General features: G+C 45.2%; 1 protein-coding gene across 3 annotated transcripts in view; it reads right to left on the bottom strand.

Annotated features, from left to right (window-relative positions):
- The window catches only part of ITGB8 (integrin subunit beta 8), a 208,234-nt gene that overhangs the window by 130,237 nt on the left and 53,997 nt on the right, over positions 1-24,000 (bottom strand). For all 3 annotated transcript variants that reach the window (XM_073581448.1, XM_073581449.1, XM_073581450.1), the window contains exons 2-3: positions 19,869-19,954; positions 5,718-5,892 (exon numbers count right to left, since the gene is read on the bottom strand). In XM_073581448.1, coding sequence (XP_073437549.1) covers positions 5,718-5,892; positions 19,869-19,954 — 261 coding nt within the window. The remainder of the gene's footprint in view (positions 1-5,717; positions 5,893-19,868; positions 19,955-24,000) is intronic.

Genomic DNA, 24,000 nt, shown 5'->3' with positions numbered 1-24,000 from the left:
TATTTAATAAGGCCAAAAGGTGATGTTTCAGTCTAAACATCAGGAACCTTTCTCAAGGAACCTTGAGAAAGGTTCCTATTGTTCGGACCGAAACGCTGCCTTTTGGGCTTACTAAATAGCTCTTTTTTTTCACTACAAACGGTGTGCTGCCTCCAATCTTTCTGGATTTCTATAATTGAGGTTTGGTATTTGCCTGGGGGGCTCTGCACCCGGACTTTTTCTTTGTGCTGCTCTAATTTTCTTCTTTTTAGATAGATAGATATAGAGATAGATGAAAGAAAGAAATATGTCAGTGAGATATATTATCAGTGCTTTGTGCATGTAGTTTTCTGTACTTGTATTTAGCTAATAAGTAAAAGAAAAGATGACGTGGGGTCCCCGTTGTTTTTATTAACCAGCTGAGGGAAAGCAGACAGCTTAGAGATGGTCTTAAAGCGAACCTGTCATCAGGTTCGACCCATGTGAGATAGGCCACCACCTATCAGTCCTCATATACAGCATTCTCTAATGCTGCATATATGCCAACGACCTGACCTGCAAAACAAGAATAAGACCTTTTATTATACTCACCTACGGGGCGGACAGGTCTGATGAGCGTTGCTGGTCCTGGATCCGGTGCCTCCCTTCTTCTTTTGATGCCGTCCTCCTTCTTGCTTTGCGTGGATTATGCTTCCTACGTCATCCACAGTCTCCCCGGTATCAAGCTCCCGTGCAGGCGTACTTCAAACACTGCAGTGCGCATACACCTTTCCGCGCACATTCACACTGCAGTACTTTGCTCTGCCCTTAAAAGCAACTAAAGCAAAACAATGCCAAAATCAGTCCGAAATGACAATTATTTCCCATCCAAATTTTCAGTATAAAGCAGCAAAACGGGATAAAATATAACTTTTAATATACCAATTAAAAAGTACCAACAATAATGTCACCCACAAGTGAGTTTAAAAAAAGATGCAAGATAAATGGGTGATCCTCAGAGGATACTTGCAAGCACCCAAACACATCTTAAAAGGACAGAAAAGTACACCTGTGCAGGAGCGCGATGCTGATAGGACCCTGCGGAGAAGACATAGGGATGCGTCATCCACGCGAAGCAAGAAGGAGGACAGCATCAAAAGAAGAGAGAAGGCACCGGACCAAGACAGCGACGCCCAAAGGACCCAACAGCCCTGCAAAGGAGTATAATAAAAGATCTTTTTCTTCTCTTGCAAGTCAGGTTGGGGGCATACATACAGCTAACGCACCAGGGCAAGTGGGAAGAGCCAAGGTTAAGCGCCAGAATTGGCATATCTTTTGGATGTGCCATTTCTGGGGCAGTTGATGGCTAGTGTTATTAGTCTGGGAGGACGCCAATATCCATGGCCCCTTCTCAGGCTATTAATATCAGCCAGCAGCTATGTACGTAGCCTTTGCTGGTTATTCAAAATAGGGGAGACTCCACATCATTTTTTTGGGAGGTCCCTCTTTTTAATAACCAGTAAAGGCTAAGTAGACAACTGTGAGCTGATATTAATAGCGTGGGAAGCTCCATGTTTGTTACCCCCTTCCCAGACTATTAACACCAGCTCTCAGCTTTCTGCTTTCCCTCAGCTGGTTAATAAAAATAAGGGGGACCCCAGGTCAATTTTTTCTTTCTTTATTTCATTATTAGCTAAATACATGTCCATTAAACTACACACGCACTGCACTAGTTATATATCTCACTGATATCTTTCTAGCTATTTAATCTATACTGTATATCTATTCTACATTATTCTGACGGTTCATGTTGTGAATTTACTGTACTCTGCAGATGAAATGTCAGATTTCCTATGAGATGGGAACGTAAAAATTGCACAGCACACGCAAGGTCCGGGTGCTGTGCGATTTTTTTTCTTGCACCAATTGACGTGCATTGGTGAATTGGTGAGTCTCGGCCCTTTTAATCGGCCATACGCACCATGCTTTGATTTTTTCCTCGCCCCAATTCCAGGTGATGAAAAAACTTGCAGACGAACACTGCCTAACTGAATAACATTGTGGCGAGTGGAATGCGATTTTTTTTCTCACATTGCACTCGTCGATTTTATACGGAGATGTGAGCAAACCCTAAGTCAGAGTGTAGCAGCAGTATGCCACGATGCTAAGGAGCTGTGTATAATGCAGGCAGTAGTCATGTTTCTGCAGGTGAGAGAGTGGGAAATCAGCTGTCCAGACACCCTCGGTAACATGTCACGCCTCATGTGGATGGCCGCATTACTGATCTGTATCATGTAGATCTACTGTACGCTATTGTAGGCTACTATGGGCTCACACTGGACATTTGTGCCTTTCAGAATTTATACTTATGGGGGGGGGGATTTATTATGGACTTCAAGCATACCTGTTATGAAGATATAACAAAAAGCAAAAAACAGAAATATCCTGAAATAAAAAGTATTCACGTTCACATTCACGTCACTTGGCAAGTGAAAAGGTTTTAAATACTAGAGTAGGACTGTCCCACAAGGGTTGCCGTGACATGGCGGGATGGCTTGTACATTATTTTGATCAAAATTATGTTTACTAAATACCCTTATTATTATTATTACCTTTATGCATTCTTTGCAGTTTATTTTTTACTTTTTATTTGAGGATATTTGTGTTTTTTGCTTTTTGTTTTCTCTGGTTAATGGTCATGTGTTAATATGCACTTACATTGTGCATACACATTAACTTACCGTACTTTCTCAGTTCAGACTCCAATTTTTTAGTCTGTTATGAAGATATGAAATAAATACATAGAATTGTAGCTCTGCTGCTTCCTATTACATCCCGACTGGTTTTGAAGCACAAACTTGTGTTATTTTCATGCCAAAAGCCTCTGTTTCACAGTTAAAATCATCTACTCCAGACATGGCCACAGTGCGTCTGTCAGGTCACATGTGGCCCTTTGCCTGTTGCTGTCTAGCCTGTGGACAGGGACAGCTAAAGAGCTGGAAATGGTGGCATCGTGCATCATGCCGCTGCCTCCTTCCTGAGATCTCAATTTAAAGGGGCTGTCTACTATTAGAACAAAACCTTCTCACTCTGAATGCTTGCCCCCATTAAAATAAAAGCACCTACAGTTGTGGCCAAAAGTATTGACACCCCTGCAATTCTGTCAGATAATACTCAGTTTCTTCCTGAAAATGATTGCAATCACAAATTCTTTGGTATTATTATCTTCATTTAATTTGTCTTAAATGAGTTCCAATCACAGAGGTAAATCTGCATGTGCTCAGTGAATCGTGAGGATTTACCGCATCTAATGAATGACTATGGGTGTGAATAGCGTCTCCGCTGCAAATAACTGACATGCTGCGGCTCCTAAACCCGCGCCGTGGGTGAGTTTACGCAAAGTCAAATAGAAGCACAGTGGGCATGAGATTTCTATAAATCCCATCCACTGTGCTTGTAACCTAGAACGCAGCGTTTTGGATGCAGCGCAGGTGCTATTCCAGATCGTGGCCACATACCCTTAGCAGAAAGTGGACAGCAAATTACAGATGAGGGGACACCTAGATGCCAGCACATTTGGGAATTCTTACATTTATAATTGATTTACAATTTTTCTACTTAGCACACTAGTGTAGATAGGTTTATTGAAACGACAGTGACTTTTTCGGGCCAGAATGCTGATACCGAAATGTCACAGATCTGTTTTACATAAGTTCTGTTCAATTTCCTTTGTCCTTACACCGCTCTCTGCAATTTTAAAAATGTGGAGGGGTGTCAGGCGGAGGGACAGGATCCTGATCCTAAATATCACACATCTACCTCTGCTCATAGCAGAAAGAGGCAGACGAGCCAAAAGATCAGTCTGTGGCCTATGCATGGAAATTCATTTGTCACACTTTGAGAGTTTGTGCAAGTGGCAATTCTTCATCCATGGACCCAAGTGTAATTGTCTATCAAAAAGTAAGTTTCAAGTCTTAAAAAGATTCCCATGTTAACATGTAATGGCATATCACTGGTATAAGCCTTTATGACTGGGGAATGTCCAATCTCTGAGACCCCAACAATCCTATGAATGGAGGGCAGGTGCGGACTGGGGCTGAAACTCAGCCCTGGCATTTGAAATCACACAGACCCATGCTGTCCTTGTCACCAAGCACCAGATGAGATATATTAGGCTAGTTTCACATTAGCGTTTAAGGCTGCACCGTCGGGCTGCGCACGGCCGCGGCTAAGCCCCGCCCCCTGCCGCGCCTCCGCCGGTAGCTCTGCCTACGGATGCATGACACTGCGTGCGTCCTCTATCTTTATAACTGGGGACATAGGCCATGCGCAGTATGCGTTTGGCGGCGCATGCGTCCTTTTGACGCTGCGCCGACCAGCGGCAAACGCAACAGGTTGCAATTTGGTGCGCTCGGAGCAGCGTCAAAAGGACGCATGCGCCGCCAAACGCATACTGCGCACGGCCTGCATCCCCAGTGCTAAAGATAGGGGACGCAGGACGCATGCAACGTCATGTGTCCGTAGGCGGAGCTACCGGCGGAGGCGCAGCAGGGGGCGGGACTTAGTGGCGGCCGTGCGCAGCCCAATGTTGCAACCGTAAACGCTAATGTGAAACTAGCCTTACCCTGGAAGGAGGAAAGCAACATTTACTACAAGACCATTATTTCTAATGATACCCGTGGCATGCTTAACAGCGTGGGTGTCTTCAGGACATCGATTCTGTTAACAACGTAGCAGTTAAGGCGGCCCACCACCAGACAGGCCCTTCTGGCATTTGCCAGAATTTCCAGATAGCCAGTCCGGCCCTGATGGAGGGATTGCATCCTTGGTGCAGTTCCACACAATCCCCGTCACTTGTGCACTAGCATCCTGCAGTGCATCCCCATTCAAGCGACGAGGGTTGGGTGCAGCTCCTGGTACAGTCCGGTGACCAGGAGCATCGGTATGGAGAGAATACATAGAAGGGGTTGCAGTGCTACATCAGCACTGGGGTCTCTTAATTCCCAGGATCAGATGTGGTACCCAGAAGTCGGATCCCACAGATCACAAACTGATGGCATATACTATAAAAACATCATTTTTTTAGGTGCGGATCACCTTTAACATCAGTATAATTAGTATCTTATTAGATAAACTAATGTCTGTCCTTCTTCTTCTGCATCCTGTCCTTACCCTGATATGCGGCTGTAAAAAATGGACTTCCTAAATATCTATTCCCATTAGAGTTGAGTGAAAAGATTCTCGCTGCCTTGGAAAAGCTTCTGGTGCGGTCTTCCATGGCAGCCAGACCAGGTCAGTCTTCCCTCCTGCAGCCACATCCACCGCCTAGCATCCTGGGATATCATGAGGCTGCATTGCGGTGTGATGCGTCTCATAAAGTCACATGAGGCCTTATGGCTTAGGTCTCACTCAACGTCATGATGTTGGGGGCCTAGTAAACACTAGAGGGGCTCAAGATGCCGGGCTGAGGCTGATTTTTCCTGAGTGTAAAACACTTTTACTTGTCCCTCATTTATATTTTCTCTTTAAAGCAGATGTCAACTTTGGGCAACGACTTTGTTAAAAGGGTCTGCAACAATGATTAATACAGGGGACCAAACTGCTGGGACCTAGAGCACTCAGCTGTGATCTGCAAACGCTTCAGTCCGTAACCCCATTAGCATTTCCAGATTGGCTGTTTGTTAGTGATGAATGAATTAATTAATATATAACGGTACAACAGCCATGTATAAAGCATGTATGCAGGAGGCAGCACTAACCTGGTCTAAGGTGGGCAGACACCTCTGCTGGGGTGACCTGACTGTTTGCCTCCTTGCCGCTCACGACCTGTATCTGTGCTGATGGGTGCTCTATGGAGTCGGATCTGCAGCCCTTGGATTTTAAATTAATAACAGAGTCACATCTTTCCCCCTCCATCGAATCCACCATAAAATCCTGTAAGGAGACAATGAAGCACAGACAGAGTATTAGCAGATGCGTCTTCACAGATGCACAGAAACTTGGCCAGACAAGTGGCTACAGTAGGAAGCTTTGCATTTCTGCTTTGCATCATGCAGCAGGAAGATTGTATTTATGAAGATGATTTTCTAATTAAAGACTTCTAGTGTTATAGTCCTACGAAAACAAGCTGTGGTTACATAAGACAGGGAAATAATATTAGTTATGCAAGTTATCCCATTAGTGAAGCATCATGCACACAACCGCATTACTGATCCGGATCAGTTCCCTGTAAGGAGGGTGAACTATACAATCTTCATGTTGCAGTAAATGGACTGTATTCTTGATTACTCGTTATCTGCTTCTTCCAGAAAACTGCCTAACGAGCTAAGAGAATGAGCCGGGGATTATTTGCAATTATTTGCATTCAATCTGGTCAAAAAGTCTTATTTTGGATGTTAAAGGGTTGTACGGCTTTAGGGTACTCCATGTGACTGAAGACTTGTGAATACTCACATTGCATGCACTGTGCACTATGAGGATTCTCCAATGCTGGGAGCAGATGCACTCTGCACTGTGAGGATTCTCCAGTGCTGGGAGCAGATGCACTGTGCGCTGTGCGGAATCTCCGGAGCTGGGAGCAGATGCACTGTGCGCTGTGAGGATTCTCCGGAGCTGGGAGCAGATGCACTGTGCGCTGTGAGGATTCTCCGGAGCTGGGAGCAGATGCACTGTGCGCTGTGAGGATTCTCCGGTGCCGGCAGCAGATGCACTGTGCGCTGCGAGGATTCTCCGATGCCGGGAGCAAATGCACTGTGCACTGCGGGGATTCTCCGGTGCCGGAAGCAAATGCACTGCGCACTGCGGGGATTCTCCGGTGCTGGGAGCAGATGCACTGAGCACTGTGAGGATTCTCCGGTACTGGGAGCAGATGCACTGTGCACTGCGAGGATTCTCCAGTGCCGGGAGCAAATGCACTGTGCACTGCGGGGATTCTCCAGTGCTGGGAGCAGATGCACTGTGCACTGCGAGGATTCTCCGGTGCTGGGAGCAGATGCACTGTGCACTGTGAGGATTCTCCGATGCTGGGAGCAGATGCACTGTGCACTGTGAGGATCCTCCGGTGCTGGGAGCAGATGCACTGTGCACTGCGAGGATTCTCCGGTGCTGGGAGCAGATGCACTGTGCACTGCGAGGATTCTCCGGTGCTGGGAGCAGATGCACTGTGCACTGTGATGATTCTCCGATGCTGGGAGCAGATGCACTGTGCACTGTGAGGATTCTCCGGTGCTGGGAGCAGATGCACTGTGCAATGCGAGAATTCTCCGATGCTGGGAGCAGATGCACTGTGCACTGTGAGGATTCTCCGATGTTTCGAGCAGATGCACTGTGCGCTGTGAGGATTCTCCAGTACTGGGAGCAGATGCACTGTGCACTGCGAGGATTCTCCGATGTTGGGAGCAGATGCACTGTGCACTGCGAGGATTCTCCGATGTTTGGAGCAGATGCACTGTGCATTGCGAGGATTCTCCATTGCTGGGAGCAGATACACTGCGCACTGCGAGGATTCTCCGGTACTGGGAGCAGATGCACTGTGCACTGCGAGAATTCTCCGGTACTGGGAGCAGATGCACTGTGCAATGCGAGAATTCTCCGATGCTGGGAGCAGATGCACTGTGCACTGCGAGGATTCTCCAGTGCTGGGAGCAGATGCACTGTGCACTGCGAGGATTCTCCGGTACTGGGAGCAGATGCACTGTGCACTGCGGGGATTCTCCGGTGCCGGAAGCAAATGCACTGTGCACTGCGGGGATTCTCCGGTGCTGGGAGCAGATGCACTGAGCACTGTGAGGATTCTCCGGTGCTGGGAGCAGATGCACTGTGCACTGTGAGGATTCTCCGATGCTGGGAGCAGATGCACTGTGCACTGTGAGGATTCTCCGGTGCTGGGAGCAGATGCACTGTGCACTGCGAGGATTCTCCGGTGCTGGGAGCAGATGCACTGTGCACTGCGAGGATTCTCCGGTGCTGGGAGCAGATGCACTGTGCACTGTGAGGATTCTCCGATGCTGGGAGCAAATGCACTGTGCACTGTGAGGATTCTCCGGTGCTGGGAGCAGATGCACTGTGCAATGCGAGAATTCTCCGATGCTGGGAGCAGATGCACTGTGCACTGTGAGGATTCTCCGATGTTTGGAGCAGATGCACTGTGCGCTGTGAGGATTCTCCAGTACTGGGAGCAGATGCACTGTGCACTGTGAGGATTCTCCGATGTTGGGAGCAGATGCACTGTGCACTGCGAGGATTCTCCGATGTTTGGAGCAGATGCACTGTGCGCTGTGAGGATTCTCCAGTACTGGGAGCAGATGCACTGTGCACTGCGAGGATTCTCCGATGTTGGGAGCAGATGCACTGTGCATTGCGAGGATTCTCCATTGCTGGGAGCAGATACACTGCGCACTGCGAGGATTCTCCGGTACTGGGAGCAGATGCACTGTGCACTTCGAGAATTCTCCGGTACTGGGAGCAGATGCACTGTGCAATGCGAGAATTCTCCGATGCTGGGAGCAGATGCACTGTGCACTGCGAGGATTCTCCAGTGCTGGGAGCAGATGCACTGTGCACTGCGAGGATTCTCCGGTATTGGGAGCAGATGCACTGTGCACTGCGAGGATTCTCAGATGCTGGGAGCAGATGCACTGTGCACTGCGAGGATTCTCCAGTGCTGGGAGCAGATGCACTGTGCACTGCGAGGATTCTCCAGTGCTGGGAGCAGATGCACTGTGCACTGCGAGGATTCTCCGATGTTGGGAGCAGATGCACTGTGCACTATGAGGATTCTCCAGTGCTGGGAGCAGATGCACTGTGCACTGTGAGGATTCTCCGATCCCAAGAGCAGATGCACTGTGCACTATGAGGATTCACCTATGCTGTGAGCAGATGCACTGTGTACTGCGAGGATTCTCCGGTGCTGGGAGCAGATGCACTGTGCATTGTGAAGATTTTTTGTTTTTCATGCTTGCAACAGTATACGATATGCATACTCCCGGCCACATTCCAACAGCAGCCTCGCTCAAAGCAAGTGTATTGAAACAGTCTAGCCGGACGTATGCAAATCGCAAACTTGCGCAAACATGACCACCCGCTCCCAGTGCCGGCACCAGAGAATCCTCACAGCGCGATCAATGCGATCAGTGTGAGGATTCACAAGTCTGTGATCACATACAATGATAGCAGACTTGTATTTGAAGAAAGGACAATCCCTTTAATGTTTGCAACTTTTGGACTTTTTCTGTCTAATTGGGCAGGATAAGGGCAAAACGCCAATCTTAATTAATAGCGTTTATGGAAAAATGCTGCTCTTCTGTGGCCATTTTTCCATGCAATTTCTTGAGCCAAGACCTAAAGTGATTTCAAAAGACGTGGGAAATATAAATGAATGACTTATTACTCTCCTTCATGCTAGATCCATTTCTGGCATTGGCTCAAAAAACTGCATCTAATATTGCAGTTACAATTTTCCAAAAAAAAATAGCTGTATGTGAAATCCAGAAGTAGAACAAGCAAGAAGGAGAGATGTAAGTCCTTCATTTTTATTTCACATTCTTTTTGAATCGACTTCTGATATTTGCTGAGAAAAAAATGGCTGGGGGGGGATTTAGTAAGCTAAATGGGCGAGTATTCGGCACCACATCTACCACATCTGTTTTAGACACTTTTTCTACACCTTGGCCATAGTGAATGATCTAACAAAAAGGGTGTGTTTATTTAATGGGCAAGGGACATGGTCTGAATTGTCTCTTGCTCATTGCAAAGTAGCTGCATGGAGACTATGCAGCTGCAAGAGTGGGTAGACAAGGTCAACGCACAGCAGAAGTCTCCATAGAGAAGGCAGAAATGGTTTATTGCCAACTCTGCCTGCGTGATTACTATATACATAGCGCTGAACGAGCGTTGTGTTTACAGGTTAGGAAGCACTAATAACGCATCCTCCCCCAGACCCAATAGCCATGTGATCACAAGGTAGAAGCAGGAGCTGCTGGGTTGTAATAGGCCTAGGTCAGCTCAGCAGTGCAGCCAATAGGCTGAATTTTGCCCTCTGCGATTAACATATCAGCTTAAATTACAGGAAAAAAAGACAAACAGCAGGTATCTGATATATATAAAAATAACAGTTTTAGAAAAGCAAAAAAAAAATTAAAATGTATATTAGAAGTCCATTTTTATTGTAAAAAAATGTGAAAAACAGACATGCATTTCCTTCTTTTTAATTTTTCCTGATTTTAGAAAAGGAAAAATGAAGTAGAATTAAAATAACATTCTCCCCGACAGCATTGGGTTTCAGTCACGGGGGCAGCGCCGACGCGGGTTCAATCGCCGCTCTGAGTATAGAGGGTGGCGGCTGTATTCACGCCCCAAGCCCTGACTGACAGCTGCACTGCATTGGGGCCGCCTGTTGGGAGCCGGGGGTTGTGGTTAGAGCCGCCACTCTGTTCTCTCAGAGCGGTGACTGATCCCACGCCGCACCGCCCAGTGACTGAAGGAGAATGCTGGCAGGGAGAATAAAGTTAATTTTCTCCCCGCAGCATTCAGCTACGTGCAGACGCCAGGCAGCATAATAACACTATTAACCTGCAGATTAACCCCATATCCACAGGTAAATGGTGTCTTTGCAGGTGAGAGGTTCCCTTTTAGAAATAGGTAACTCAGTTCAGACAGTCTACCTTCTTCAGTAAAAAAAAAATTGGATGATAAAAAAATGGAACTAAGATGTCACCTGTCAATAAAAAAATCGTTTGGTTAAGGGGGTTTTACACACAGCGATATCGCTAGCGCGTCACTGATTTTGTGACGCAGCAGCGATATTGCTAGCGATATCGCTATATGTGATACTTACCTCCGACCGGCTCCCCCGCTGTCTGTCGCTGATCGCACGAGATCGGCCGGGTCCATTTCTCGTTGGGCGCTTCCTGCTGGCGCCGACGAGCGACGCGTGGACGCGGGCAGGAGGACGTCAGCATCGCTGCGTGTGAAAGGTAAGTAACGACCGCTGCTGCGTCGCTACATCGCTGGTGAGTATGCCTGTTTGACAGCTCACTAGCGACCATTTAGCAATGCACCAGCGATCCTGACCGGGTCATATCGTGGTCGGATCGCTGGTGCATCGCTAAATGTAAAGGGGCCTTTACTCTCGGGTAGTAGCACTCACACAGATATGGAAATGTAGCTGAAGGTGGAGAAGCAGGAGCCTTCCCGGTGGGGATGCCATTATCACAGTGACGCCAGCTACTTTACAGATAAACACACTGTGAGGGGTTGAACAATTAGGCCAAAAACAAGATATTGGAAGCGCTACAGGCCGCACATTGAAAATTTTCCAGATTCCACACCTGCTACACATGTGACAAGTCCGAATTATGAAATAAACAGCTGTGTAAGTAAAAACTACAGAACTAAAGCATGTGTCCTTTAGTGAACTGTCCCAGCCCAGCCCCCACTGCTCCGGGGCTGCATTTTGTACATGGCTGCACTTCCATAAAACTTTAGCCAGCAGGATGCCTGAAACCACTGGAATAAGTCCCAGGTGCAAGGTGTCAAGGAGTCCTGCTCAGATTTAAAGGGACACTCGCAGCACAGCGCGGGGACTTGTATTAGAAGCACGGCCTGCCGCAGCCACATGTGATTTTATTCTCCCTCATAAATCCATTTAATGGAGCTTTTCAGTCTGCTGTCTAAAAATTCAATGAGGCAAAAATAGGTCAGAAGTAAGTTTTTTATAGCCTCGGCTCACTTTTGCTCTATTAAAATGAGGGAGACTCAATTTTTCCAATATAGTCTCAGTTTTGAAGAAGGAAACATACATATTTACTATAGTATAACTTTCTTTTGGCTTGCAAAAGAATTCAATCCCTTGACATTTTTTGTGTTTTTCTACCTCACAATCTGGAATTTCATTTTTTCGTAGGGTTTGTAAAGAACATGTGAACATTTGGTTTTCTTTTTTTTGTGAAGCAAACAACAAATAGGACAAACTAACTGAAAAACTTCAGTGTGCATAATTATTCACCTCCTAAAATCAGTACTTTTTATAGCCTTCTTTTGTGGCTATTACAGATGCAAGTCAGTTTGGATAAGTCTCTATGAGCTTTCCACCTCTTGCTACTGGGATTTTTGCCCATTTCTCAAAGCAAAAGAAAGGCAAAAAAGCTCCAGCTCCTTCAAGTTAGAAGTTTCCTCTGTTGAACAGCATCTTTAAATCTGACCACAGATTCTCATTTGGATTAAGGTCTGCACTTTGACTAGGCCACCCCAAAACATTTAAACCTTTCCTTTGGGTCATTGTCTTGTTGGAAGGTGAACCTCCGTTCCAAGCTCATATCATCGACTCTGACCATTTTCCCTATCCCTGCTGACAAAAAACATCCCCACAGCATGATGCTGTCACCACCATTTTTCACTGTGGGGATGGTGTTCTTGGGATGATTAGCTATGTTGGTTTGGCGCCATTTACCTAGGTGGCCAAAAATGTAATTTTTGGTCTCATCTGACCATAGCGCCTTCCTCCATAGATTTGGGGAGACTCCCACGTCTTTTGGCAAGCTCAAAATGAGCCTTGCAATTTTTGTGTGTAAGTAAAGGCTTTTTTCTGCCCACACTCTAGGGAAGAGCCCTGGACAGTCCAGGGCCTATGGCCCAGAAGAGGCATTGGAGTCCATGTCTCATTCTCTTCTAAGAGGAAGAAGCCAGTCAGGGGCAAGAGCTAGAAACGTATTGTGAAATGGGAACCATAAACTGTGTGCCGCAGCTGAATGTACCTGAACTGTACAGTAAAACTGAATCTGTTGAACCGGATACAAGGTTTCCTGATGTGTGTGTGTGTTACTAACCTCGGTCCCAAGGACACAGATGTTGGGGAGGCTTTCTGTCCACACATAAGTGCAGAATGAGCACAACAGCACAACACACATTGGAAAAATATCTGTTTAGAAAAGTGATATTAGAGTTAAGAGAAATCAGGAATGGCCCACAGCACCGGTCCAGGGCCCCCTTCAACCAAACCATGACTTGTACTTCTCAACAACTTTGACCCCGACTTGTTTGGAGATCTCCTTGGTCTTCATGGTGTTTGGTTAATACTGTCTGCTGCTTAATGCTGTTGCAGCCTCTGTGATCTTACAAAAAAGGAATAGTGTATATACTGGGAGACCATGTGACACTTAGATTGCACACAGGTGGACTTCCTTTCACTAAGCCTGTGGCTTACGAGGTAATTGTTTGCACCAGAAATTTTTAGGGGCTTCATTACAAAACGGATGAATACATATGCACATGCCAATTTTTAGCTATTTGATCCCATAAATTGAATTTGTGCCTATATTTTATATTCACTTCACCAACTTAAGACTATTTAGTGCTGATGCATCACATACAAAATCAGATTACAAAAATATCTAAACTCAGGTTGTGATGTAACTAAATAGGTAAGACGCTAACGGGGTGAATAATTTTGCAGGCCACTGTAACTCTTGGCAGCCCTGGATGTGCCATAGAGCTCTTACATAATGTACCTCAACAACTGGATATGTGAATAATAGTATATCAATGGGGTTGTCCACTTTTGGTTACATTCCCACTATGAGTTTTTGATGACCATTGATGCAGAAATGCACTAAAAATGCATGTTAATCCATACATGGCTGTATCAATAAAGTTTCGTCAAAGCTAAATACCAGGAAGTACCAAAAACAAAGCAGCTTTATTTAAAACATGACACACAAAACACACAGTGACAAAAAAGCGAAAAAACATAGGGACATAAATGTAAGTAACCTAACAGGTGCAGGAATGCGGCAGAAAATCTGCAACGTCAAAAAGTCACCAAATACTCTTCGGGAGAAGCCTAAGTAGGGTCACACCACTGTTTTCTCCACATCCCAGAAAAACGATTAGGCCACGTTCAGTATTTGGTCAATATTTTACCTCAGTATTTTTAAGCCAAAACCAGAAGTGGAACAATCAGAGGAAAAGTATAATAGAAACACATCATCACTTCTGTATTTATCACCCACTCCTGGTTTTGGCTTCCAGATACTGAGGTAAAATACTGACCAAATACTGAGGGTGTGAACGTGGCCTTATTCTGATCAGAGTTTGATCAAAGTGGCATCAGTTTTTCCAAATGTGGAGAAAAAAAAAAGTTTTTCCACCTTCTCCAATCTGTCAGTCCATGAAAATCAGACCACACTCGGATGTCTTCCCAGTGCGGTCCAATTTTTTTCAAGGACCCATAGACTTACACTGCCGATTTTGATCCGACATTTGGAGGAAAAAATTGGACATGTGCCCAGCACCATAGAATATCATAGGTACAAGTGCTATCTGTGAAAACCATGGACAGCACTTGTCTGAGAAAATCGGTAGTGTGCACGAACCCTTAGGTCGGAGTCACACTAGCGAAAAAATTAGACGAATGCAATGCGATAAAAAATCGCATTGCATTCATCCCGATGTTATTCTATGGTGCTGCTCCCATCATCCGATTTTTTGTCGGAACGTTTCCTCGGACCGAGACAATCGCAGCATGCATGGGTGCGATTAAAAATCGGATTACAAATGGACCACAAGTGTGACTTGTGATAAAATCACAACACTTCTCCAGGTCACAGGAAAGAGCATCAGGCATTGGCACTGGAAGTCAATTTGATGCTTAGATGCGAATAAAATCGGTTCATCGCCGGAAATTCGGATGACAGACGGATCCCTGGACAAGAAACCTTTGTGCGATTTCGTACTGTAAAAATCGGACCGATTTTTTAATCGTTGTGTGTGACTCCAGCCTTAAACTTCTGCTACATCAAAAGTCTCCCATCTATTATACTGGGGCAACACAGTGACCCTGGTCAAGTGACCCAGCATGCAGCCAAAGATTGTAGTATTGCGATTTCACCGAGCGACATAATGAAAGTGGATGTGATCATATTGTGATCTGCAACACACAAGTCATCAGGAATCCAAACCTGTTGTAAATTTTGGACTATAACATGACCACATTCGCCACCATCATGCTAATGGGTCGGGTCATGTTGTCAAATTGACATGTAGCCCTAGCTTTACTTGAACACTGTGTCACATAATCAGCTGCTACTGAGGCATGTTTCACAAGTCCGACATGCCTGACGCTGGCCGTAGGTCTCCCGACCCCACACTTTAAAGCCCCATAGGAATGTATGAGGCTACTGAGTGTGAGTAAGAAGACCGAGTATAGGTCCGGACATTGTGGTCCATACTTGAAAGTTGGATGTGTGCAACTGGCTTAACAAAATATTTAGATTTAAAGAGAGAAGACTGCAAAGACCACATGTGTGACGTTTCTGCCACCTTTCTTTATATACTGCAAATATCATTTCCTTTTTACGCAATAGGATAAGTAACAAAAGTCAGTTTATAATAACAAAAGCTCAGTAACAAAAATATTCCCCAGAGGCGGGTCTGATCCAAAACATGACATCACTGTTTTTAAAGCAAAAAAGATAATAAGCCGAATGTATCTGAAAGTAGATAATAGGATATTAATGGGGGCTTCACTGTAACACAAAAAGAACAGTTTTTCCAGAGGTGAATGGGAAAATGATAAAAATGATAGATAAATTAGGATCAGTGCTTCAGAAACAGCCGCTGCACTTGAAAGAAAGCTACAAGACGTCTCTGTCCAAACTCCTAATCCAGAAATGCTGATAGTCTGAGCCTACACTATGGCGATAGGTTACATGGGACCACTTACGTCTCCACTTCCTTCATCCAATATGTTTATTAATATTAAGCAGTCTCTGCCAGAAGGGTTTTGCTCTTTCATCTAAGGGACAGAGACCCTGATTCCAGCAATGTGTCACATACTGTGCTACTTGCTGTAGTTTTGATAAATCAGTATTTTATCAGCAAGAGACTATCACTAGAGAACTAGTAAACTAGTAGTATTCCACATTCATGAGCACATTATAACCCAAACTACCACCATTGCGTGGAATCTTTCTGCCTATGCACAGTATACACAGAAAGATGTTGAATGGAACCTATCACTTCATTTATGCTGCCCAAACCACAAGCAGCATGAATCAGGGCCTGGCTCCACAACTGCATTTCAGAAAAAATATAGCTAGAGGATGTATCTGGGGACCATAGTCAAAGATAAGACAGATGGTTTTTCCCCACATCGCTATAGATGATTTGACGGGTCTCTCTCATAACAACAGACCTGTAGTCAACTGGAGTGGCGCTGGGAGAAGCAGTATGGCTGTTGCACCTTACTAGTTTCACTTGTGGCTATGTTCTACAGGCAGCTCTCCAAAGCCATATGAAGGATATCGATCGCAGCATTTATAGGGTTAAAGTGCCGGGAGCGGTGCCGACTGTAATGTCAGTGAGTGCCAGGTGTCAGCTGTCATGTCAGCTGAATACTCGGTGGCCATTATGAGCGCACAGCTCCTGTGTGCGTAAAATCGCCTGGACATAGCTATACGTCCTAGGTCGGAAAGTACTTGCCAACCTGGACTTATGGATACGTCCAAGGACATGAAGGGGTTAAGAGGGGATAGGTGCTTGACATATTTCTCTTCTTTTGTTTACCAGTCTCCAAGGAAAGATGTACTGTATAGTCGACATTGCTTTGCATCAAAAACGTTTACAGGCAAGGACATTGCTGCTTGTAAGATTGCCCTAAATCAACCATTTATTAGATCATCAAGAACTTCAAAGGGAGTTTAGATGCTATGAAAAGGCTTCAGAGTGCCAGAGAAACTCCAGCAAGTTCCAGGACCATCTCCTAAAGATTATTCAGCTACAGTTAGTGTGGCGCCCCCAGGAGTATGGTCGCCACAGTGGCATTACCTTCCTCCTAGGGAGTGTGATGTCATGCTTGGAAGCAATGAAGGATCTCTCTATCAGGTAAATACAACACACAGCACAGTTCCCACTCCGGGCCAGCAGAGGGAGCTCTGAACCAAAACTGGGGGAAGAGCTGCTCTCTGGGGGCCAGGAAGGGGAAGTGAGTTCGTGTGAGGAGGGCGAAGTGTGTGGACGGGAGAAGAGCTGGAGGATTGAGCAGAGTTCAGGCTCACTTCTAGCGTAGCGCATGGTCCGGAGCCCGGTCTCCGAGGTTGTATGGATACTGATGTTCCTGCAGCAGAAACCGGAGGAATAGGAAGCTGTAAATGCTCTGTTCCCACATAAGACTCGGAGGCACAACAGCAACGTGCGAGTCCAAAGAAGGAGGCTACAGCTATCTGCCATACGAGGGGATTCTAAAAGAGAACAAGCAAGTGGAACTTCAGTGTAACTCAGTACTGCAAGTACCTCAGATAAGCACTAGAAAGGAGACTACACAACCCATCTGCATAGAGAGATTCCTAAGTTGCTTCCAGGCTGGCCAACTCCTGCTCCATTTGTGATCTGGATCCTGGACTGCACTTGCAAAGCAAAGTAAAGGTAAAGGAAACTGCACCCTGTTGTGTCATTGCCTTCTTCCTGCAACCCCTTCAGCACTGCTACATCTCTGTGCCTAACACTACACCCTCTTCCTCAACACCGATTACTACTGCCTTGGGACTACAGCTCTACCTGTGGGGAGCTCTTACATCTTGCTGCCTTATACCATCTGTCCCAGAGGATCTGCCTTAACCCCTTCATTGCCAAGCACCATAGGTGGCGTCACGTATCATCCACTTATAAACTTTAATCAGCCACGCTTAACCCCTTTTACATGGACGTCCAGAGCAACGGACCGGGTCACCGCTACTGTGACACTTCCCTCTGAGATACTGGCCCGGGAACGAGTACCCCACTGCCCTGGCGGGCAATCCATTAGTGCCAGTTGAAGGCTGTATCTTTTTCTCTGAAATGTTGTCCTATGTTAGCCATTTTTAATTTTGTAACTCGCAAGTGGGAAGACCGTTAACGCGGGTTGCGAGCTTGTGTATTTTGGCCAAAATATTGACCCATACCTCAAGTAATGTATTCATCTTATACATTATTTTTCATCTTTTTATTGCACTGTTTTTTCATTTTGATGCAGCCAGGCCCTTTATTGTTGGTTGGGTGAATTGGGGCGTCTGTGGGGTGCACTTCATTAGTGCTGGGCAGCCCACATGATCTAATAGTATGGGCGTCATCAATAGGCTGTAAGCTAGACACTGTGTATCACACATATCTGTGTGACTGGTGTCCTATGCAAGCGCCATCTGTGTGCATGTTTATGGCTATGTGCACACGGTGCGGATTCTGCTGCGGATCTGCAGCGTTTCAGGCTCTGCGGGTCCACAGCAGTTTCTGCTGCGTTGTAAAGTACCATTGTTTTCAATGGTAATCTGAAAAACGCTGTGCACATGTTGCGGAATTTTTCACACGGATTTGCTGCGGGTTCAAATCCGCAGCATGTCAATTCTTTGTGCGGATTCCGCTGCGGTTTCACTCCTTCTCCATCACACAGGAGAGGTGTGAAACCGCAGGGCTAAACTGCAGGCTAATCCGCAGATAAACCGCAGGTCTTTTGACCTGAGATTTTACCTGCGGATATTTAGAAATCCGCACGGAAAAATCCGCAGGACCAAAATCTACATGTGTACATGGCCTAACACTACACAGCCACCCCCTCCATGTATTGGTGAGTGTCTATTTGCATCAGTATTCTGCACCTATGCTGCCCCCTGGCCTTTATCATGGCGGTCTGCTGCATCCTGCTAGTGCACTGGTAATGTGGTGTTGGTAGGGCTGTATCTTTTTTTTTTCCTGTGATGCTTTCTTGCTCAGGAATGGCAGCAGGATGTAGTCACTTCACCTTTCACGCACAGTGGGCAAAGTCTTTTAGACGTCGGCCTGGTATAAAGAAAGGCAGCAAAGAGGCCACTTCTAACTAAGAAAACCATCAAAGGCAGACTGACACACGAGTCCTGTGTCAGGCCAACAGTACAGCATTCTGAGACCTTTTATGTGTGAGGGCTTTTCATTCAAGCAAGTGGGCTCACTCACAATTTTCCCTAAGAATACTGTAATAAATAATGATTTTTAAGCATCCTTCAAGAGCAACTACTCCCAACGATCCCAAAGCAATTTGGTCATGAAAAATGCTTTTTACCAGCATAATGGAGCACCATGTCACAAAACAAAAGTGATAGATAACTAAGTGACTTGGTGAACAAAACATTGAAATTTTGGGTCCATGGCAAAAAATTCTCTCAAATTCTCAATCCCACTGAACACCTGTGGTCAAACGGCAGGAGGAAAAACAAAAACACAGAAATTGTGATATACTCCAGGCACTGATTAGGCAAGAATGGGTTGCTATCATTCGTATCCACCGATCCACCTTATCTGTGTGATCATCTCGTAACCAGGACTGAGTCTCATTCCCGGGATATAAACAATAAAAGTTCTCATTCCATTTCCATATGTACAGAGCTTACTAATTGTGGTTAGGAATGAGCGGACCCAAGAAAGTCCAGGTTTGGTACCCGACCCGAACTTTATTCCAAAATTGGAAGAACCTGAACCCCATGGAAAATAATGGGGACCCAAACTTTTGAGCTGGAAAATATTCTCTCTCTCAACTTTGAACTTTGCAATGGACCTCTGTTAGGAGTCCGTGTTTGGCGTTTAGCACCAGAAACAAACTTTCCGGTACAAAACCCAAACTTTTAAGTTCGGGTTTGCTCATCTCAAATTGTTACGAATTAAAGCACGTTAGAGAAATGTTTAGCCTTATGGTTAGTTTCATCCAATTTCACAGTGGTTAGAAACTAGATCAACAGACCCGTAGAGAGGTCATCAACTGGTGGCACTCCAACTGTTGTGAAACCACAGCTCCCATCATGATCTCACGACCTGTACGTTCGAGAGATGCCGAAGTTGTAGCCGTACAGCAGCTGGAGGGCCAAATCACTAACCCCTGGATGACACAACGCAGTAATAAATGAAGCACACACCTCTTGAGTACACCATCCACATTCTGGGCCCAGTGCTAAGCATGTTGTGCATGTAGCTGCATTGGAAGAGGAACACTTGTTTTCAACTGAAAGAAAAAAACAGAATATGCAAGAAATGGTAAATGTCCAGTCTGGGTAACTAAGTCTTAATTGCAGGCAAATTAATACATTTAAATGGAAACAGTCACAAGGTTTTAAGCCACTAAACCACCATTATATTAGGGTTTACTATACGTGGTCATGTCAAAAATGACATTAAGAAAGTAAGAAAACCTGTAATTTCCCGAGATGAGTCAGGGATTCTGAAGGGCAGTGTGTAGTATAAGAGAGCGAGGGTCCGTACATTTCACTACAGGTGTGCAGTGTAGCAAGGTGTTAGCCTCCGCCTATTCTACACTATATCATGCACCAGATGCTCTCGGGGAAGAGTCTCGGACCCATTATGGGTCATTTAGAAGCACTTTTACTACCTAATGTCTATGTGATGGTTTTGAGATGAACATGTTTAGAACATCAAATCCCAGATGCACTAAAGGAAAACATGCCTCAATAAAACAGCGCTGCCTAGTGGCGACAAAGGTTGCTACTACCATTTATAGTTTTGCACTTGGTGACGTTTTGCCGTAAAGCCCTCCATCGAGCTACCTAACAAATAGTTCATCTTGACTGTACAGACAAGGATTTAATCCTTTGCGATAGTAACAAATAATTTTATGCCCAGAGGACAATGTGCAGATTCCCTTGTTTAATAAATGCATCTCATGTATGTGGAATGAAAGTTCTGCCCTCCCATAATACATGATAAAATACTTGATACAGTTACCACTCAAAGGTTCTTATAGCTAATGAAAAACAAACTGAAATGGAGCAACCAGTGCCAGGCGGCTGCTGCTACAGCTAATGAGATCATGGAAAGGCATAGACGTACGCAATGTGCGGTGCAAACTTGGGAGCAGGTTTGTGCATCAGACAATGCTGATGTGAAAGTAGCTCAGGAGCAGATGAGAATGTGAAAATTACTCCACCCAATGTATCAAAAACGAGGTTCCTTTTTCTATAAAAGGACTGATCAAATCTATAAACTGTCAATTCAGAGAATAATAAAATAATTGTGTCGTGGGGCTCAGGCACATGACAGTATTTTAGGTCATAGTACCATCCGACAAAACATTGGATTGCATTTGGACCAATGTTATTCTAGGAGGCCGTGCACATGTCTGATTTGGTCTGAAGAAAAACTGCAGGATTTTTGAGTCAGATCTGATTATTCGATCGCACTCAGACATGCAAGTCAATGAGCCCACGGAAAACATCGGACTGTACTCAAATGACAGAAAAGATCTGAGTGTGGTCAGATATTCATGAACTGACAGAATGGAGAAATGTTTTTTTCCCCATCTTCTCCTCATCTAAGAAAATCGGATCACTCCATGCTGACCGTATTATCAGACGGGAGAAAGTATGCTGGTGTGACCCTATATATATATACTTTGAACTGCTAGTATTGAAACGTCATGGGTGAAGTCAGAATTACATATTTTTTTAAAAAAGGATCTGTCACTTGCCATAAATGTGTTATTGCCTTTTTTTTTTAACAAGGCTTTGACATGTTCTCCCAAATCCAGCATTGTTTATTTTTTGCTCCTGCGCCTCTCTGTTCCTTAGATTTGGGGTCACCTCTTCCCTCTATACAAATCTAGTCTCTTTAGCCAACTGAGCATGGTGCGCAAGAAGACTCCCATAAAAAAAAGAGTTGAGACCCACGCTGACTTGTATAAAAGGAGGCATAACTCAGGAATAGAAAAAGAGATTCAAGAGAACAGTGGCATTTATCACCAGGTAAAAAGAAAAAAAATACATATATATGGCAAAAAGACAGTTCTTATGTAATACCAGGACTGTGGAGTTGGAGCCCATTTTGGTGGAGTCGGAGTCATGGAAAACTGAGGAGTTAGAGGTTTGGCTTACCGACTCCACAGCCCTGTGTAATACTGTATAAAAGATATATTAAACAGTTTATTGCACATTTACATTGATAGCAATTTAGGCAACTTAAAGGGAACCTTTCAGTAATAATCCCATGAATGTGCAGCTAGCCAATCATAGGACCCAGTGGTCCTGTTGCCACTTTGAAATATGACTACTTCCGATCTAAATGCAAACCATGGAATGTCCGATTCTGGGTCCTGATAGAGGAATATAGCTTCCTGATGCTCGGCGGGAAAACAACCTAGGAAAGCAGAAGCTTGCTACAGGGGTTGTCCAGTTCTTTCATTGGAACAGCGTGCGCTCCGCACTCTGTCAGGATTCTACGGTGTTGACAGCAGTGGTGGACAATCATGTGACTGCAAGTATGCGATTTACATACTTCCAGCCTCGCACTGCGACTAGACATGTCCTGCTTTGCTTTATTCATCTGTCTTCTGGGAGTCTGAGAACGTCTAGTTGGTATGTGACCGCATTTAATGCAAACTGCATACTTGCAGTCACGTGACCGCTCATTCTAAATGGCAACACTGGAGAATCCTGACAGCGCACGCACATAGAGCGACTTAAATTTTTATCAAAAGACTAGACAACCCCTTCAAGTGCTCTGTCACGCCCATAGTACTTAGCGCCTCATATGAGTATGGCTGAAAATGATAAACATTTGATAATTTTTGGCCCATTTTTACAATTTCACCACTGCAAATTTCGATATCCGTTTTTGGATTTTGCCATACTTGGCTGTTTTTTTTCGGCATCTGGATCAACACTGAAGGATGAGACGAGGATCTAGAAGATTTTGTTACTATGAAAAAATGTGTTTAAGGGGATGTCTGAGGTTCTAACAAAAAGTTCTGCCACATTTTTCTCTTAAAGCAGCTCTATTATTGACTATTCCTGTAGCGGTTATTGAGTGTTTCAATTAAATTAAAATTACTGATTTTTTTTGCTGCATTTTCTGATGCTAATGACCTGTTTTACAGCTGCTGTACATTATATCAATGTCAATATATGTAACACAATAGATGTAAAATGGTAAAGTATAAAATAAAAAAATGAATGCCAAGGAAATACTATAAAACTGTAAAGTACGGTAGATGTTGACTTGTCTCTTTCCTCTCACAGGGAACGCGGATCTCATGCCTGTGGTATTTATTAATACTGGCAGATTGACAAGGAAGATTTCACTGCCAATAGTATGGATGTGGCATTAGAAAAGGTTTGTTCAGTTGTTCATTTACTGACCCATTGTTTTTCTATGGAAAAGCAAAATGTCCAAGATGCCAACCTGTACTGAGGAAAAAGAAGCAAGGTGTTCGGGAGAATCAGGGGCGTCAGACACTGTGCCTTGTCTAATGTGGCCATGGTTCTAAAAAGACAAAAAAAAAAAACTATACACAAAATTGTGACAGCCTTATATTACTAGTGATAATAACTGTGATTTTCCCTGTATAATGGAGGTCATATACAGTGGGGCAAAAAAGTATTTAGTCAGTCAGCAATAGTGCAAGTTCCACCAGTTAAAAAGATGAGAGGCGTCTGTAAGGGTGGTTTCACATTAGCGCTTTTTAAGCGCACGCACGGCCGGGGGTAGCTCCGCCCCCGAGCCGGCTCTCTGCCCGGCGTGCCCGCCCCTTGCTTGTAGCGCCGCCTCCTAGCGCACAGCGGCGCCTGCGATCGGCGCACCCTATCTTTAGCATAGGGTGCGCAGATCGTGCGCAGGCCGTGCGCTAGTTGCACTTTGACCTGCGCTGCGCACTTTTGACGGTGCGCCGTGCGCGCCAAAATCAAACTTTTCGGATTTTGGCGCGCACGGCGCACCGTCAAAAGTGCGCAGCGCAGGTCAAAGCGCAACTAGCGCACGGCCTGCGCACGATCTGCGCACCCTATGCTAAAGATAGGGTGCGCCGATCGCAGGCGCCGCTGTGCGCTAGGAGGCGGCGCTACAAGCAAGGGGCGGGCACGCCGGGCAGAGAGCCGGCTCGGGGGCGGAGCTACCCCCGGCCGTGCGTGCGCTTAAAAAGCGCTAATGTGAAACCACCCTAATTTACATCATAGGTAGACCTCAACTATGGGAGACAAACTGAGAAAAAAAAATCCAGAAAATCACATTGTCTGTTTTTGTTTCATTTTATTTGCATATTAT

The sequence above is a fragment of the Dendrobates tinctorius genome, unplaced genomic scaffold (assembly GCF_039654945.1).
Source record: "Dendrobates tinctorius isolate UK_male_01 unplaced genomic scaffold, ASM3965494v1 ptg000070l, whole genome shotgun sequence".
Taxonomy (NCBI): Eukaryota; Metazoa; Chordata; class Amphibia; order Anura; family Dendrobatidae; genus Dendrobates; species Dendrobates tinctorius.
This window is presented reverse-complemented; position numbering and strand designations above follow the sequence as displayed.